This window comes from Ochotona princeps, chromosome 11 (genome assembly GCF_030435755.1).
Source record: "Ochotona princeps isolate mOchPri1 chromosome 11, mOchPri1.hap1, whole genome shotgun sequence".
NCBI classification, from domain to species: Eukaryota; Metazoa; Chordata; class Mammalia; order Lagomorpha; family Ochotonidae; genus Ochotona; species Ochotona princeps.
Window position 1 is genome coordinate 71,227,287 of NC_080842.1, and position 16,770 is coordinate 71,244,056.

The following is a 16,770-nucleotide window of genomic DNA, read 5'->3' on the forward strand; positions in this document are numbered from 1 at the left end:
GTTTAAAGGCTCAGAGGATGGGGCTGCAACGGTGGCCTAGCGGGAAAAGCACCAAGGCGCTGCACACCCGTCTGGCCGCTGGTTTGAGTCCTGGCAGCTCCACTCCTGATCCATCTCTCTGTTAATGTTAAGCAATGGGATAATGTTAAGTGCTTGGGCCCCTGCACCAATGTGGGAGACCCAGATGAAGCTCCTAGCTTTGGATCAGCCCAGCTACAGCCATTGCAGCCATCTGGGGAGCGAACCAGCAAATGGAAGATTCTCTGTCTCTCTCTGTAACTCTGCCTTTCAAATCAATAGATGCATTTTTAAAAAGAAACCCCAGTGAGAAAGTTTATAACGCGTCAGTGAAGGCATAAAGAAAATAAGAGAAATACCGAGTAGTCAGTGAGAAAACGTCATTTGCAAAGCTGTTGATTCCTTTGCCTCTCAATGTAACCTGAGTTTCAGGCAGAAGAGCCAGGATGGCTTTGTGTAGGAGAGGGAGGGGGCACACTTGGAGAAGTGTCATCACTACAAGCGACCGTAGTTAAAGCGGGGGGTGTGAGATACAGGCAGAAGAAAACCGACAGTGTGTACTAAACAGGATGGCACCACAGCCAAGTTAGGAAAAGATCAATTACCGTGTAAACAATGCTGGGTCAGGAATTGCCTGTTTACCCAAAGGAAAGTAGGCCCCTTCCTCAATCCGCAGGTAACAGGTTACAGATGATTTAAGATGCACTTGCAGGTGGGGGGACTTGGAGAAGGAAACACAGATGTTAATGATCTCACAGGAGACTAGACAAGCGCCAGCGGAGTGTGCAGTACAGTAGACCAAGGTTGATAGCAGGACTCTGGCTGGGTCTCCGCCTGCTCACCTGTCTCTCTCCTGGGTCCAGGTGTGGATGGAGGAGTGGGCGCTGTCCGCGGTGCTGCAGGTACAGCTGCGGGAAGGCCACGAGAGGACCATCCACGCAGTGTTGAGCCGACTTGGTGGCCTCACCGAGGAGTGAGTACAGCATCCTCCCCAAGGGATCTGGGTGTGGCATCCTGGGTGTTCCCAGCCTCAACGTTCTTTTTTTGAATATATTTATTCGTTTATTTTTTTTAGTTTCTTTTTTAAAATTGTACTTCTTTATAGAAGTATTCTTCATAATAGATCATTTTATGATATAGTTCCATAGGCCCTGAGACTTCCCTTACTCCCTAGTCCATCCCCCCCACTGAGTTTCCCTGTTATTACTAATGTATAGTTCTTCATACACAGTCATGTGTCCATCATTGCGGGCATGGACAATGACAGAGTCCAACATCCTATTGTCAAGATATAGTAAACAGTTTCACTGGGAGTCCATCTGCATTGTACCCTACACATCTGGATATGATAGTCTCCATTACACAGTTATTATACATTCCCTTAAATGAAAAGCCACAAAACAAAATCAATAACAGGAAGAAAAAAAGAAATTAAAAACACCATGAAATTACATAACATGATACCAAATGACCAATGGTTCACTGAAGAAATGAAAAAAAGAAAATCAAGAACCTTCTTGAAGAAAATGATGCCACTGTATGATCTATGAGTCAGTGAAGAATTTAATGAAAAAGAAAGTGTTTTGAAGAGATGAAACAGAAAAAAATCAAAATCCATGAGATATAGTTTCTGTTGATCTCTGTTGGGGAGATATGTCTCCCACAGGCAATAAGTAGATGGGTTTCGTTTTTTTTTTTTAATCTAGTTTGCTAATCTATGACGTTTGATTGATGAGTTTAATCCATTACATTCAGGGTTAATATGTATGGGTGGTACTCTGGTCCTGTTATATTAGGAATGGGCTGTTCATTGGTTTAGTCTTCTGTTGTCATTTTACTGGGATGTTCTTCACATTTGCCTTTGGTTTTGGTGGGTGCTATTCCTCTTCTCTGTCAAGAGAACATCTTGAAGTATCCTTTGTAGGGCAGGTTTGGAGGAGGCATATTCTTTTAACTTTTCTTTACTGTGGAAGAATTTTATTTCATTTTCAAAGACAAAATAGAGCTTTGCTGGGTATGTTATCCTGGGCCAACAACTTTTTGCTTTTAGAATCTGGAATATTTTGCTCCATTCTCTTCTGGCCTGTAGAGTTTCCTGTGAGAGCTCTCCTGTGAGTTTAATTGGCATTCCATTACACGTCAGTTGATTTTTTTTTTCACATGCACATGTAAGGATCTTTTCCTTATGTTCAGTTGAAGAGAGCTTGATGATCATGTGTCTTGGTGAAGATCACTTTTGATCAACCCTGTTAGAAGTTCTGTGCCCCTCCTGGATGTTGTCTCCCAATTCTTTCTCTAGATTAGGGAAATTTTCCCTTATTATTTCACTGAATACATTTGTAAACCCAGCTTCTCTTTCTCCACCTCTGGGACTCCCATAACTCTTAGATTTGGCCTTTTAATAGTCTCTTTCAATTCTTGAATACTTTTTTTTAGCTTGACCCAGCTCTGCTTCCAGGTTTAGTAACAGGCAATATCTTCCAATTCTGAGATTCTTTCTTCTGCTTCATCCATTCTGTTTTGGAGACTCTCCACTGTACATTTAATTTACTCCACTGTATTCTTAATTTCTTATATATCAGCTTTCATTTTACTTATTTTCTGTGTGACATATTGCTTAAATTCTTTGAGCTCCTGTATTATGTGCTTCTTGTTGTTAAGTTTTACAGCAAGTGTTTTGAATTCTGTATCCCCCCATTTTCCCAATGTATTTCTCAGTTAACTCTGAGGTTGGAAAAAGCTTTTACTCCTTTGCAGGGTAGTCTTCGATAATATTCATTGTTCCTCTTGCTCTTGGTCATTGTACTTCTGGTTAGCAGAGTCTTCTCCTTGGAGCAGGTTTCTAAGCTCTGTCACCCACAGGTCTACAGTTCGATTTTACTTATTGTGATTGGTACATGGCTGTTTCTTTCAGTCACTTGTGCCGCTCCCTCCGGTGAGTTTCAGGTCTGGGTTCTTATACTGGACTTGGATCATGGTCTCCGTAGCCCCAGCTCTTGGTTCTACAGTCTCCATCTTCTGTGATTCCGTGCTGAGGCTGCACCTTTGTCTGCACAACCTTTCTCCCACTTCCGGTTGGAGCAGGTCCCAGGACTAGGGAGACACCAGGTATCTTATATAGCTAGGTTGTTGGTGGTGCTGATCTTGCTGGAACCTGTTGGCCGTTAGGTCTGAGGGCCACACGGACCTATTTTGACTCATACAATGCCATAGTCAGCATTAGTTTCCTTGTAGGACCACTGCAATCCACTGAGCTCCTTGACTTCGCTCCCAGCTCAGCACATGCGCAGCTCACTGTTATCCCTGAAGTCTTAAAGCTTTTGCCACACTGTACAAGATGGTGCCTGATGTGTCACTACTAAAGTTCTTGATCTGCTGACCATCAGGTCTGAGGGCTACCTGGACCTATCTTGGGTGGAACCTGTAGGGATGCCATGTTGTTGCAGTTCACTGAGCCAACCAGTCTCGATGTTCTTACATGCAAGTGGGGGGGCACACAACTGACCCCCCCACATGCCTTATACTTTCTTATGATGCCATGGAAGGCCTGCCGAATTATAGACAGAAACCTGAAACAGGGTGAAAGCAGAGCGCCTGGATCAAACCTGGAATTAGAATTCACCCGACCAGGTACAAACCATTTCCTTAGCCTCCATCTTCTCATCTGTCGGGTGGGCTAATGTTGCCGACCTCATCATCTCTTTGTTTTAGGAATAGAATCGCATTTTTCAGTAGCTGTGTGGAGTTCGAGACCCATAGCCATAATCCAAACCCTAGGACATTTCCTTTAACTCCAAAAGATCCAAGTACCCGCCTGCAATCGCTTTCCAGTTACTCATCAATGTTTATATTCACTTTGACATTTTGTTGCAACTATTAGCACGGCATGGTTTTCCACTTGATGCAAAATATTTTTCTTTCTTACAGGAAAGATTTTTGTTTAACTGTCATTTTTTTGTTTGAGGTGCAGAGTTGGAGAGACAGGAGGGTGGTGTAGTGTAGCGCTCTGTGCTGCTTAGGTCAAGCCTGGCATCTCACTATTTGCCCTGTATACCCATTGCTGTGTTCCTTTTCTGTTCCTTGCTTGCCATCCTTTGAATTAAGTTTTTTGTAAGGATTTTTTATTTTTATTTACAGAAAAAGGAGAAACAGAGAGATCTTCCATCTGCTGGTTCACTCCCCAAAGGGCCACAATGACCCTATCTGAGCCCATGTGAAGCCAGGAGCCTGGGGCTTCGTCTGAGTCACCCATGTGAGTGTAGGGCCTAAGGACTGGATCAAAAGTGGAGCAGCCCAGAGTCCAGCTTGTGCCCATGTGGGGTACTGGAGCTGCAGGCAGAAGCTTACCTTGCTAGGTCATGGCACCGGCCAAGGGGTGAAGATCTTTTTAACTTCGATTGTCTCCTCTCCTCTGGCTTGATTGTGGTGTGCTTCCCTGTACCTCTTCTTGATCTGGGGATTTGACAGTTCACCCCGTCAGTGTACAATGGACAATGTGTGTATCGCTTCTCAGTGGTGAAACACCTTATGTAACCCCTCTCACACAGGTGTGATCTTGTGAGTTTTGTCGCACTCAGTATTTTCAACTCCAGGAAATATTGTGGTGGCTTGATGCAGTCGGGGTCCACTGAGGTCTCAGTTACCTCTTCTGCTTCTCTTTATTCTTCATTTTTTCTTTCCTCCAATCTCCCATCTGGCTCCTTTTGGCCTGAAGATGTCATGCCTGCTGCCTGAGACCATTTCTGCTGCGACCACAAAATACCTGGGCCAGGTCAGCACTGTGACACAGTGGGCTAAGCCGCCTGCGAGCCTGGCATCCCGTTGGGCACTAGCCACTCTACTTGTGATCCAGCTCGCTAAAAAAGCAGTAGAGGATGGCCCAAGTGTTCAGGCCCTGTACCCATGTGGGAGACCCAGATGAGGTTTCTGGCTTTGACCTGGCCCAGCTCTGATCCCTGTGGACATTTGGAGAGTGAATCAGCAGAAGGAAGGTCTCTCTCTCTCTCTCTCCCCCTCTTCCTCCCCCTGCCCCCGATTTTGACTCAGATCGCTGACTTAGGGACTCAGCTGTAGCCCAGCTGGAGAGGAGTTTGGTTTGAGATGTGCACCGCAGGCCTGCATGTACGCATGTACAGAAACAAGAAAGGGGAACAGGGGCCGAGGGTAGCTCAGGGGAGCACCATGTTGAGGGAGGGCAGGCAGCAGAGGGCAGGCCTGCCTGGGGATTTCTGGGCAGCACTCTGACCCCAGCACCCACTCTGCCTCCCCAAGGTCCACGCGGGGCATCCTGCAGGTGCAGGACCTGCTGCTGCGCTCAGCACTCCGGCGGCTGGCCCTCCGCAGCAGCGCCATCGCCACACTCACACAGATGAGGCTGTGTGGGAAGAAGTCACTCCTGCAGGAGCTGCGGGAGCAGCACGCACTGGAGCAGAGCTCCTCCCAGTGCCTGGACGAGCACCAGTGGCAGCTGCTCCGAGCCCTGGTAAGGCAGCCCAGCACTCCCCCTCAGCATCTGAATGGCGCAGCCCCGCAGCCAGCCATGCTGCCCAAGCCTGGAGACCCCCATAACAGCACCACACTTCCTAGCACCCAGGTCAAGGTGTTAGGGGGCGGGGCAGGGCTGGCTCCATCTGGGGTCCCTCTGTCTTCTCCCCATGTCCTCGTACCATCTCCCTTCCATGTGCCTGGGGCCTGAGCTTATTGCTTTTGTTTTTAATTTTATTTGAGAGGTAGCGAGATATCCCACCCCCAGATTCACTCCCCAAATGCCTGCAACAGCCACGGCTGATCCAGGCCAAAGCCAGGAGCCCCGGAATTCTATCTGGGTCCCTGATGTCGGGGGTTGGCAGGGGCTCAGGTACTTGAGCCAGGGGGTGATGGTTTAGGGGTTAGTGTTAAGGTTTAGAGTTAGGGTATGGAGTTGGTTTAGAGATTGGGGTTGGGGTTTGGTTGAGTTAGTTAAGCATCGATCTACTGGGCAAGAACAAGGGCAGCCCCGCAGGTTCACCCACATATCAAAGGTTGGATGTGGGTGACAATGAGAATTATACAAGGGAGTCGGGGCGGGGGCTACAGTCATTGGCTGGGGAAGGAAAGGGCCTCTGTCATCACTTCAGAGGTTCCAGGAGAGCAAAGGAAAGGATTTGTAAGTCCCAGTACCAAGGTTGAGGCCCAGGCAGGCTGGGTCCAGGGTCAGCCATGGCGCCCTGAGCCCTGGGGCAGCTGCTGGATGTCCACACACAGGTGAGTCGCTGTCCCTTAGCTCTGCCAGGGTAGCTTGGGGAAGTGGACAGGTCATGACCCTGGCTCTGAGTCCCCTCACTTCCTGTGAGTAGACCCAGTGTCCTATGCACCTGCTGTGGCTGCTGGGCCGTGGGCACACTACTCATGCACGCAGATCTCCTTCCCAGCCTGGCTTGGCTGCTCACTTCCCAGAAGTTCTTGCACGTTCTAGAAGAACCCTGGTGTTCTAGAAAAGTCAGCAAGGTCCCTCTGCGTGAGCGCCCACAGAGAGTGGGCATACAGTTGGTGTGTAATGACTGCCTCGGGGAGGGGGCTAGGGAGCATGCACAGCGGCCTCTCCCGCCTGGGGCTTGGCCAGCCCAGAAGCCGCCGCCCCCCACCCGTCGCCCGCATCCCAGGACGGGCTGCGGTTTCACCAGCGCTCTTCCAGGAGGCACGTGTCCTGGAGGAGGCCGGCCGGTTGGAGGCGGACACGCAGCAGACACGGCTGCAACTGCAGCAGCAGCTCCTGGCGGAGGCCCGGGATGTCGGGCAGCTGTTGCAGCAGCACATGGAACAAGCCATCGGACAGGCGCTGCTGGGGCAGGCGCGCCATGCAGCCTCCCGGAGCCGGGCCAAGGACAGGGATGGCTTCAAGGTATGCACAGGCCCCCTGTGTCCCAGGGCCAACCTCGGGGCGGGAAATGGTGCTGGTGTGGGGTAGGTCAGAACGTGGGTACATGGCAGGGTTCTGAGTTCTCCAAGTCTTGCATGGTGAACATCGTCCTGTTTCCCATTGCTCAGATAGTAAGACTGAGACACATCCAAAGCCTCCTTATAGCAGCAGGTCCTGGCCGTGTAGCCGTTACCATGCACTATCTGTGTCTGCTCGGCTGCCCCCCTCTAGCCTGAGGGAAAGGTAAGACACCCCCACTCGTGTCAGGTGGTGCACAGGATGTCCCTGGCAGACTTCAGAGGTGGCCGCAAGCGTGTGTCCTTGCCTGCAGGACCTTGTTCCTGTCCCAGGCCATGTGGACGTCCACAGCATCATTCACACACTGTGTGAAATCATTGTCAACTTACACCTCAGCCTGCACAGGTTTGGGGTCTTCCCAGCCCTGCCTGTGGCGACCCTGGCACAGCCAGGCCTTGCGTGGCCTGAGGTCTTATCAGCAGAGCAGTGACGGCCTGCACTATATGGCCTTAAACATGCAGGCACCTTGGGTCACGGGAACATCAGGGCTCTGCCTGGTACCATCGGGAAGGCCTCCGTCACGCCTTGAAGTTCTCCAACCCTTAGGCCACAGCGGGCGCCTGCTGCCAGCATGTGGGATGGGGTGTGAGGACACACCTCGGCCTCTGCTGGAGCAGCAATGCACCCCCCCCCACCCTCAGAGGCTTCCCGGAGCTCAGGGCTTGGAGAAGGGTCCAGGGCCTGCAGCGGCTGCTGAGGGGGGGACAGAGCCGCTGGGGTCCCCTGGGAAAGCAGAGCGGTTGTGCCTGGTGTAGACCAGCCGCTGCCCCTTGTCTGCTCTCTGGCTGAGCCGGGCGGGGAGGCGGGGGCGAGTCCGCCAACCAGCCTGCTGTCTTGGTTCCCACAGAGGACACTGCTGGAGGCGGCCGTGGAGAGCGTGTACGTGACCGGAGCCAGCGTCGGCCGCCTGGTGCAGGACTATCACCGGCAGCTGGGGCGCGTCCTGCAGGAGCACGGGGAGAGGAGGCTGGCGCAGCTGCGCAGCCTGCAGGGTACGGCACGGGCGCGCGCACCGGGCGTTGGTGGGAACCGACTGAGGACGACTGCATGTTTTTAGTAGTTTGATTTTTTATCCCCTCCCTCACCCCCAAAAAGGTTTCGAAAAGACACACACACACACACACACATACACACAGATGAGCACCCAGTGCATTCATGCGTGCACACAGCACACACATACACTGATGTTCACAGCCATGTGCACATACCCAGACACATACATGCACAATATACATGCATGCTTATATAAACACATGTGCAGAGCATATGTAAACACATGTACAATATACACATGCACACGTGCCCACACAATGCACACACGCGCTTGCTGGCATGTATATACATGCGCACATATGTGTGTGCACACATGTGTCGTATACAATACATGTACACGCAGCAGGTGTCTTTCAATGCATCAGTCGAGACAAGAACAGGAGGTGGGGGGCCACTCTCTGCCACTCAGGCCAGCAGAATGAAATGAGCTTGTTGCTGAGCTGCTGGCGGCAGAGCGCCAGAGCCCTCATTCATGTGCCAGGAGGCCTGAAGTCAGGAAGGCCAGGACACAGATGCGCTGAGGCCCGGAAGATCCCCATGGGCTCTGGGGCGTGACACCAGGGGACTGATGGGAAGGACAGTGTTCCCGGCTGCCATAGCCGCACACGAGGATGGCCACTCCCCGGTCCATTCTGGGTCGTACCTCCCCCACACTCGGCCTCTGAGTAGGGAGGCAGGGTGCTTAGGTGGGCTCTGCCCCTCGTATGATGGGGCTTACCCCACATGCTCCCTTAGTCTTTAGAGTTAACCCCCAGAAATCCCCCAGGTTAAGCCTCAAGAGCTGGAAGGTTCTGGCTGGCCAATGGTCCTAGGATGTCCCACAGCTGCTGTAGTGGAAACAGCCCAGAGCCGCCGAGTGGGGAGGAGTTTGCCCCCCTGGGGTTCACTGTCCAAGCCAGGACCCTCCTGGGGGCCAAGGCGATGCTGCCCTGAGCCCAGCTTGGGCACCCCGGAGTCCCTGATCACTTTGCTTCCCAAACCCAAGGGTTCTATGGCAACTGCACCAGTGAACCAGAAGGGGTGCGAGAAATAGCAGCAAGGGGCAACCTCCCAGCTCCCAGGGGAGGGCTGGGGACAGCCCTGGCAGGTGCAAGCTGCTCCTGCCCACTGAGTCCTCTGGCGCAAGGCTGGGACTCGGGGGTAGAAGCTGCCTTGTTGGCCTCTCTGCTTCTCTAGGCGCCGGAAGAGGCATGTGGAGCACCTCCAGGAGCAGGTGCACCATGCTCGCCTCCCGGCACACACCTGACTGATGGCCACACGTTCAACCATGCAGGTGAGAGAACAGAAAACTACAAACAGCGCAAAATGGAAGAAGGCCGCCAGCCTCCGACAGGGAACGGGCTGGCCGCCGGAGTGCTCGGCGCTTCACAGGCCGTACATGACAGGTGAGGTCCCGGGCTGCGCCTGGGGGGCCCCGTGCTACGTGTTTTGTCTGCTGTGCCCTCAGGAGTGGACTCTGCCTGCGTTGTCTCCGCCTGTCCAAGCGAGGAGGCCTGGAGCCTTCGTGCTGCTTCCTCCTCTGTGCACAGCACCTGGCACAGATCAGTGGGCACACCCAGTCATGCCAACTGGCATTCCCAGCCCCAGCCCGGCCCTGCAGCAGGCCTCACGGGGGGTGGGGCACGTGGGGTACAGGCTGTTGACCCAGGTGGAAGCCCCAGGAAGCCCAGGATGGGCAGCAGGGGGTAAGGCCAAGGCGAGTATGTTCTGTAACAGTGACCGTGGGTGTGGCCTCCTGCAGTCTGCAGTCAAGGTGTTGGCCGCAAGGCCGTGCCTGGGAGGCTCTGCCAGGTCAGCTGTCTTAGACTGTTACAAGGAAAGAGGCAGGGGAGCGACAGGAGCAGGGTGGTGGGTGTGAATGCTGCCATCCGCTGCGGGCTGGAGGTCAGCTGAGCTGGCAAGGGCCTCCGAGAAGGAGGTAGGGCTGCCTGGGACAGGGCCTGGCTTTTATGCCACCTGGGATAGAGCTGGGCTGGGGCTGCGGAGCTCAAGACCTCACAAGGGTGACTCTGAGTTTAAAAGTGAGAAGATCCTGGGCCTGTTAGGGGAGTGCTCCACCCGCCCCAGACGGGGTGCTGCCTCTTTGCTCGGCCTATCGCAGCTGCACGATACCAGCTGGGCCTGCCCGCAGTCAGCCACAGGGGCTGACTGGATGTTCCCAATGGCCCGGCTCCTCTGGATGCGACCAGGGTTTGCAGAGCCATGGCCCTGCAAGCCCCTGGGAAGGTTCTGGTGGGGTTCTTTGCTGCAGCTGCTGGCTCCACCCTCCCCCCAGGATGCTGTCCCGGCAGGCCCGCTTCCTGGCCCAGTTCACCATGCACCAGCAGATGCGCCTGGATGCCTACCAGCAGAAAGCCCAGGCCATAGACAACCTGGAAGCCCAGCTCGAGACCCAGCTGCAGGTACCACTTCCCAGGGCAGCAGTCAGAGGAGCTGAGCTGTACCAGGTCGATCCCGCCATGGTCCCCGTGCCTGCCTCTGTCTCGCTCCCTCTCTCTCCCGCTCCCCATGGCCTCGTTGCCCCACTGGGTCACTCTGGTCGAGGCTGCCATGCGGGCTTCCCACAAGACCACCAGCCCCCTGGGGCTGTTGACCCGTCCAGTCCAGGAAAGCCAGTGTTGCCCAGCATGCAGAGCACCACAGGTGGGCGGCCACTCAGGATCAGGCCACACTGCGGGTCAGAGTTCTGTGCTGTCCACCCCCTGCTGGCAGAAGATGAGAACTGCAGGGATGGCAGGGACATGAACTGACGGAGGACTCTCCCACCCATGCCAGCCGCTCTGGCTCAGGTCTCTCCACATGGGAACCCCCCGCAACTGTCCCTCGTAAGAGTGGGGTGGAGGCGAGGCCAGTAGGTAGCCCAGCACAGCCTCTCCTGTTTGCACCCAGGAGGCCGAGCAGAACTTCCTGACTGAGCTGGCCACCTTGGCCCGGGTGCCACTTGCAGACAGCCAGCTGTTCCCGACGAAGCGCAGGCTGCCAGGTGAGTCAGAGGACTTGGCGCCGTGGTGCCTGGAAGCACGGGCTCCCTCTCACCCGCAGGCACCCTGCTCACCCTCACTGGGCTTTTGTCAGCACATGGGAGGCTCCAACAATGCGAGTGGGCCCGTGTGCTTCAGCCGTCTCAGCTCTATTTTCTAGTCTGCAAAGTGGGTGATGAGCCCTCCTCCCCGGCTGGGAACATCATTGTCCTGTGTGTTACTGCACCAAGGGCTGGAGGGCTGCAGGGTGGAGGAGGCCACAGGGAGTGGCAAAGCCCAGCATTTCCCTGGCCCGCCTCTTCCCTGCCTGCTGAATGCTGTAACAGTGGGAGCCAGCCTGGGTGGGCTTGAGGCCTCGGGGTTGCGGGGTTGGGGGCCATTGGCTGCAGCCATGGAGCCACACCAGGGTTACATGTCATCCACAGAGAAGCCCCTCAGGACCAAAAGGAAGAGGCCCCCACCCGCGGAACGGGGGGACCCAGGAGCACCCCAGGAGCAGGCCTCTGTAGAGCAGCCCGCCGCAGTGCTCAGGTACAGGGGAGGGGCCCTGCTTAGTCCCCGTGCTCCTTGCTGAGCACTCACACAGTGCCCGGAGCCCCTAGCCCCAGGGTCAGCCGTTGGCCGTTTTGCAGTGGGGTTTGCCCTGGGTCAGGCCTGGATGCCTCTCTGGTGGAAGCCACCATGTCCTCCCCACTGCTCCCAGCCCCCGCACTTTGGAGGGGAGCCGGGGGCAGCTCACGTGAGCCTGTAAAGCACTTGGGTCCCCCGTGGCTGCTCATCTACTTCATGTGGCCCACAGGGGCAGCCGTGGGCGCGGGGCATGGGCCTGGGCTCCTGAGCCCGCTGTCCCTGCTCTGTGTCTGTGTAGCAAGAGGCTGAGTCAGCAGGGGAACGAAGCTGCCGATGGTGAGGGCTGCAAGGAGATGCTGAAGAACAGAAGTGACTTGGAGCTCAGAGCCGCCTCCCACCGCGGGGACCCAGCCTGAAGCCCAGCTCCTGGGAGGTGGGGCTGCCTTGACGGGGCACAGGACGGACTCTGCTTCCTGCCATCACCCCCTGCGCAACACAGCGTGGCCGGGGCGGTTTGTGTCGCCGTTAGGATCTGGGATGATGACAGGAAGTCTCCCCTTCATATCAGGCACCTGTGCGTCTGCTGGTGCCCAGCCCGGCTCCTCCCAGTCTGCTGCTTCCCCTGGCTGACCACCTGTAACCCAGCTCCGCCCCAGCAATGCTCCCGTGCGCAGCCTCCCTGGTTCGACATTTTCCCATCCTGTGACCCCAGCAGTCTCAGCTCTGACAACCTGGATGCAGACTCTCGAATCGCGGGGGAACTTCACAGGGTCAGGACACCGCCCGCAGCATCTGCTGCCTCTCCCAGCATCAGCAGGCACCTGTCCAGCTCCACCAAGGTAGGAGTGGGCTCTCCTGCCACACAGCAGCCGCTCCCCTAAGGAGAAGTGGCCTCAGGACCACCTGCCCCTTGGGACCAGCCCATGCAAGCCCCTGCTAGGAGAGAGGCCTGTGCACCTGCAGAAAGAAAAACTCACTGTGGGAAGAGCAGGAATTCCTGGTGTCAGATCAGACCTGCAGATGTGAAAGCTGTGGAGCCAAGACAGAGCCCAGAGGTGGCGAGGGAGGGGCCCAGGGCGGCCAGAGAGACCCTCGGGCAGTCCTTGTCGGGGACCCCTCCGAGCCCCTCTAATGGCGCAGCAGGCGGCAGCTGAGCTGCTCCTGTGAAGCAGCGCCCTGCAGCCGTGGGTGCCAGCAGCACGCACTCGGCCTCCAGACCCGCTTCCAGAGGCGGTGCCTGCGGTGGGCGCAGCTCACTCCAGAATAAACACATTTACTCCAAGAGCCCCCTCCCGCTCTCAGTTGTCACTACCGGGATGGGGTAGGCTCCAGGCCTGCTCATTCCCAGAAAGATGGAGTTAATTTTAGTGCAAGAACAGTTTTGTCATCCACACACGGTTTTTGTTTTTCCTGCTACGCACATGCACCACCTTTATAAAGACCCCTTCGCAAGCACAGGTTTCTGTTTATTGTTACTGATTTAAAGGCAGCGTGCCAGAGGAAGATCTTCCACCTGCTGGTTCGCTCGCCAGTGGCCACAACGGGTCACAGCTGGGCCAAGATGGAGCCAGAAGCTTTGTTCAGATCCCCAAATGCGGGGTCCAGGCACTCGGGGTATCTTTCACTGCCTCCCCAGGCAACACGTTAGCAGGGAGTTGGATCAGAAGCCCAGCAGTGGAACTCGAACCAGCTGCACCACAGTGTCAGAGCCCAGGCATGTGTCCAGCCTTTCGCATCAACACCAGCTTAACTTTTCATCCACTTCCCCCCAGTTTTGGAATGCCCACAGAAATGTCTGTGGACACTGCCCCAGCCCCTGCTCTTGGTGTGACTGGAGAAGGTGCATGTGAATTCAGTGAGCCATCTGTCTCCGGGCCATTTGTGAATTTTCACAGGCTTACCTGAATTAGTGAATTACGGAACAGCAGCCCTGGCCAGAAGTGACACCATTTGTTCAGGATCAGAGCAGGTGGGAGCCACTCGGCGTTCGACAGTGGCTCCCTCTGGTGGCCAAATGTAGTACTTCCTACCGGAAGTCCTGGTCAGGCTGCGTCCACCCCCCCTCCACACCGCACCTGTGCCAAGCAGGGAGGGGTGAAGCCCATAGCCTGAGTCATGTGGGAGTGCCGGGGGAAGGAGGCACAAGCTCCAGGCCCCATCAGACACCCAGGCCCACGGGTGACGGTCCCCTGTTCTTACTGTGGGCTGGAGTGGAGGTAGCATTGGCAGGGGCCACGGCGATGAGCCCCTAGGTGCCTCTCCCCTCACAGAGATGTACCTCATGCCCCAAGTGCCAGCTTGCTATTCCCCAGGCAGCTGAGGCATGGTGTCCCCACCCCCACCTCCTCCAACCCAGTTCCAGGTTCTTCCACAGACACCGGTGTGCAGTGTGCTCAGCTCCCTGGGGAACAAAACACACCAGGTGGCACAGGCAGGTGCCTTGGGACCTAGCCCGGGCTTTCCAGGCACACACCTGTCTGTCCTGCCGTCTGCTTCATAAGCCAGCACACTTAGAAGTCACACTGAGATCAACGCGTTGCATGCAGGACCTGCTCGCCGTCCTGCCTCTCGCCCAATCTCCCCTGCTCGCCCCTCCCGCCCGGCTCCAGCTCCCCGTGCGGTCCCAGGAGCGGGTCCCGGGGCAGCAGTTGCCGCCAGCCTGGAGTGGCTCTGTGTGGGGCCCAGCACGCACCCCACAACCCAAGTGAACACTCACAGCTGATTTGGCGGGCACTTTATGTCCTTTATTTTCTCACAAGCTTCGAATTCAGAAATCAGAGCCACACAGTCCGTCGTGGAGTAAAAATGGGGGTGATTACAAAGGAGAACTTGTGTACAAAACTTTAAAAACCTGGCTGCCGCATCGGCCACGGGAGCAGCCGTCAGCCTGGGCGTGTGAACCTGGCCGGGCTGGCTGGGAGGACACACGGAGACCAGGACGACAGCATGGCAAGTGACAGGCGAGACTGGACGCGGGTGGCATTCATTCCCCCGCCACTCGAGGACCTCCGCGTCTCCAAGGGGGTGGGTGGGAAGGGGCTCGCACACCCGTGTCTCCGCCGGCCCGTCAGACACACCCACAGACTTGTACACACACGAGCTACATGCATCAGCTACCCTAGAACGGCTACGGGGGCACGGGGCCACGCGGGTGTGAGGAGGGAGCAGGAGGGACAGATGAGACGATGCTGAGACCTGTGGCTCACTGGGAGGGGACACGGAAACGGCATGCTCCAGGTGGCTCCTGTGTGGACACACGCGTGGGGGCGAGGGCCCGCCACGCCAACACAGCACACTAGCACCACGTCTTCCTACAGGACAGAGGAGAGGCCTGCACTCTGCTCTCTCCTCCCCCTTGCCTCGGCACCAACTAAAACCGTGGGTTTCAAACACAGACAGGAAAAGGGCTGGACGGTATCTCCCGGAACCCTTCACTGGGGGCACTCGACCCAACGCGGTCAACCAAGGCTGGTGATGTTGGAGCGGCCACCAGGGGGCGCCACTATGCGATGGCCAGTGCGCCTGGGGTTGTTGTCGTCAATCTGGGCCCCTGGAAGAGAAGGAGGGTCGGTCACTCGTGCCAGAGGTCAGCCGACGTCGCTTTGACCTGCCGTTCCTGCAGGCTGCCCCCTTAGCGGAACGCTCACTGCCCCAGCACTCTGCTCCATGGTCCCCCACCCGCCCCTCCGTGCCCCTGGGTCCCAGGCATCTCCCTCTTCAGGAGGGAAAAGACCCCAGAGCTGGGGCCACAGGGCGCCCTCCTATCCAAGGTGGGAGTGTGTTCTGTCTGCATCTGTCTGTTTCAGGGAGGGACTGAGCCACACACACCTGGAGACTGGGTCTAGCCTGTGAACTTGGGAGCAGCAGTGTGCCCTCTGCCCCCCTACCAGACACCAACACCACCCCCACCATGGGCGCTGAGCAGCTGTGTGCCCTCTGCCCCCCTACCAGACACCAACACCACCCCCACCATGGGAGCTGAGCAGCTGTGTGCCCTCTGCCCCCCTACCAGACACCAACACCACCCCCACCATGGGAGCTGAGCATCGGACGAGACGCGGGAACTGTGCACAACATGTGACCTATAAACTCTGGAGCCTGTGTGCAAGCAAGAAGCTCTTCTGAGAAGAGTCCCTGGAAACTGGGGTGCCCTGGGGAGCCCCAATGCCCTACATGGATGGCTTTCGACCACACCTTTTCCGTCATGGAGTTCCCAGGACACAAGCACAGCCTAACCCATGCTGCTGGGGTTTGAAAACTTCCCGGTGCACACGCCTGCCACCGTGTGGCTTTTCGGTGCAATGGCAGCCTGGAGGCGGACCTGGAGGACCACCTGCTGGGGCTGGCAGGAAGGCACCCCAGAGGCCAGAGCCAGTGCCACCCTTCTTACCTGACAAGCTGAAGTTGGACTGGTGCAGGTTACGGATGGGCGGCGGCTGGTGCTTGGAAGGCGAGGATTTGGCAGACGGCGCGGGTGTTGCATATTTAGGCGTGGCAGGCACCTCGTACACGGGACCATCGTACATGCCCCGTGAGACTCCATGCAGTCCGTAAACCTGAACAGAGAGAGGCGCGGAGCATGAGCGGTCCCCACAGTGCACCCAGGGCCCGTGCCTGTTGCCCCTGCAGGGGTGTGAGTACCCAGGGGCAGCACCTGTGTGAACACATCACCACATGCGTTTATGCATGCCCTCCACACTCATGCGCGCGCGCACACACACACACACACACACACACACACACACACACTTGCCCGTGAATGCACACAGCTGAGGACTCCAAACCCATTTAAAAAAAATTCTCTTCCCTCCCCAGACGCCCCCATCAGGGACCCATGAGTGCCAGGCCGGCTGCAGCCAACGGCCTGGTGAGCCCACGGACTTGGGGCAGGTTAGCTGAAGGGAGTGAAGTGTCATGACTGTGCAGGTGTGTGCCACAGGGCCTGGGCATTCGGTTGAGGTCCAGTGCGGGTGGGCACACACCCACAGCCTGCAGGAAACCACCAAGGCTGCTCAGGGGCCTGAGCAGGGGACGGCTCTGCTCCAGGCCTCAGGGTGGGTATTAGCTCTCTGAGCCCTGACAATGGCTCCCTCCACCTCAGCAGGCAAAGGCTACTGATTGCTACATACCAAGTAGAGGGGCACTGGGTGCAGGCTGGGCTCCAGCACAGAG

General features: G+C 56.4%; 2 protein-coding genes across 3 annotated transcripts in view; one reads left to right on the plus strand and one right to left on the minus strand.

Moving 5' to 3' along the window:
• Positions 1-12,145, plus strand: part of EVC (EvC ciliary complex subunit 1) — a 39,767-nt gene extending 27,622 nt beyond the window's left edge. The window contains exons 13-21 of the mRNA XM_058670304.1: positions 882-991; positions 5,290-5,500; positions 6,692-6,898; positions 7,842-7,986; positions 9,321-9,432; positions 10,323-10,449; positions 10,937-11,030; positions 11,454-11,559; positions 11,897-12,145. Of these exons, the coding sequence (XP_058526287.1) occupies positions 882-991; positions 5,290-5,500; positions 6,692-6,898; positions 7,842-7,986; positions 9,321-9,432; positions 10,323-10,449; positions 10,937-11,030; positions 11,454-11,559; positions 11,897-12,014 (1,230 nt within the window). The 3' untranslated portion in view covers positions 12,015-12,145. The remainder of the gene's footprint in view (positions 1-881; positions 992-5,289; positions 5,501-6,691; positions 6,899-7,841; positions 7,987-9,320; positions 9,433-10,322; positions 10,450-10,936; positions 11,031-11,453; positions 11,560-11,896) is intronic.
• Positions 12,146-14,783: 2,638 nt separating this feature from the next.
• The window catches only part of CRMP1 (collapsin response mediator protein 1), a 49,361-nt gene continuing 47,374 nt past the window's right edge, over positions 14,784-16,770 (minus strand). For both annotated transcript variants that reach the window (XM_004579222.2, XM_058670436.1), the window contains exons 13-14: positions 15,989-16,154; positions 14,784-15,148 (exon numbers count right to left, since the gene is read on the minus strand). In XM_004579222.2, the coding sequence (XP_004579279.1) occupies positions 15,057-15,148; positions 15,989-16,154 (258 nt within the window). In that variant the 3' untranslated portion in view covers positions 14,784-15,056. The remainder of the gene's footprint in view (positions 15,149-15,988; positions 16,155-16,770) is intronic.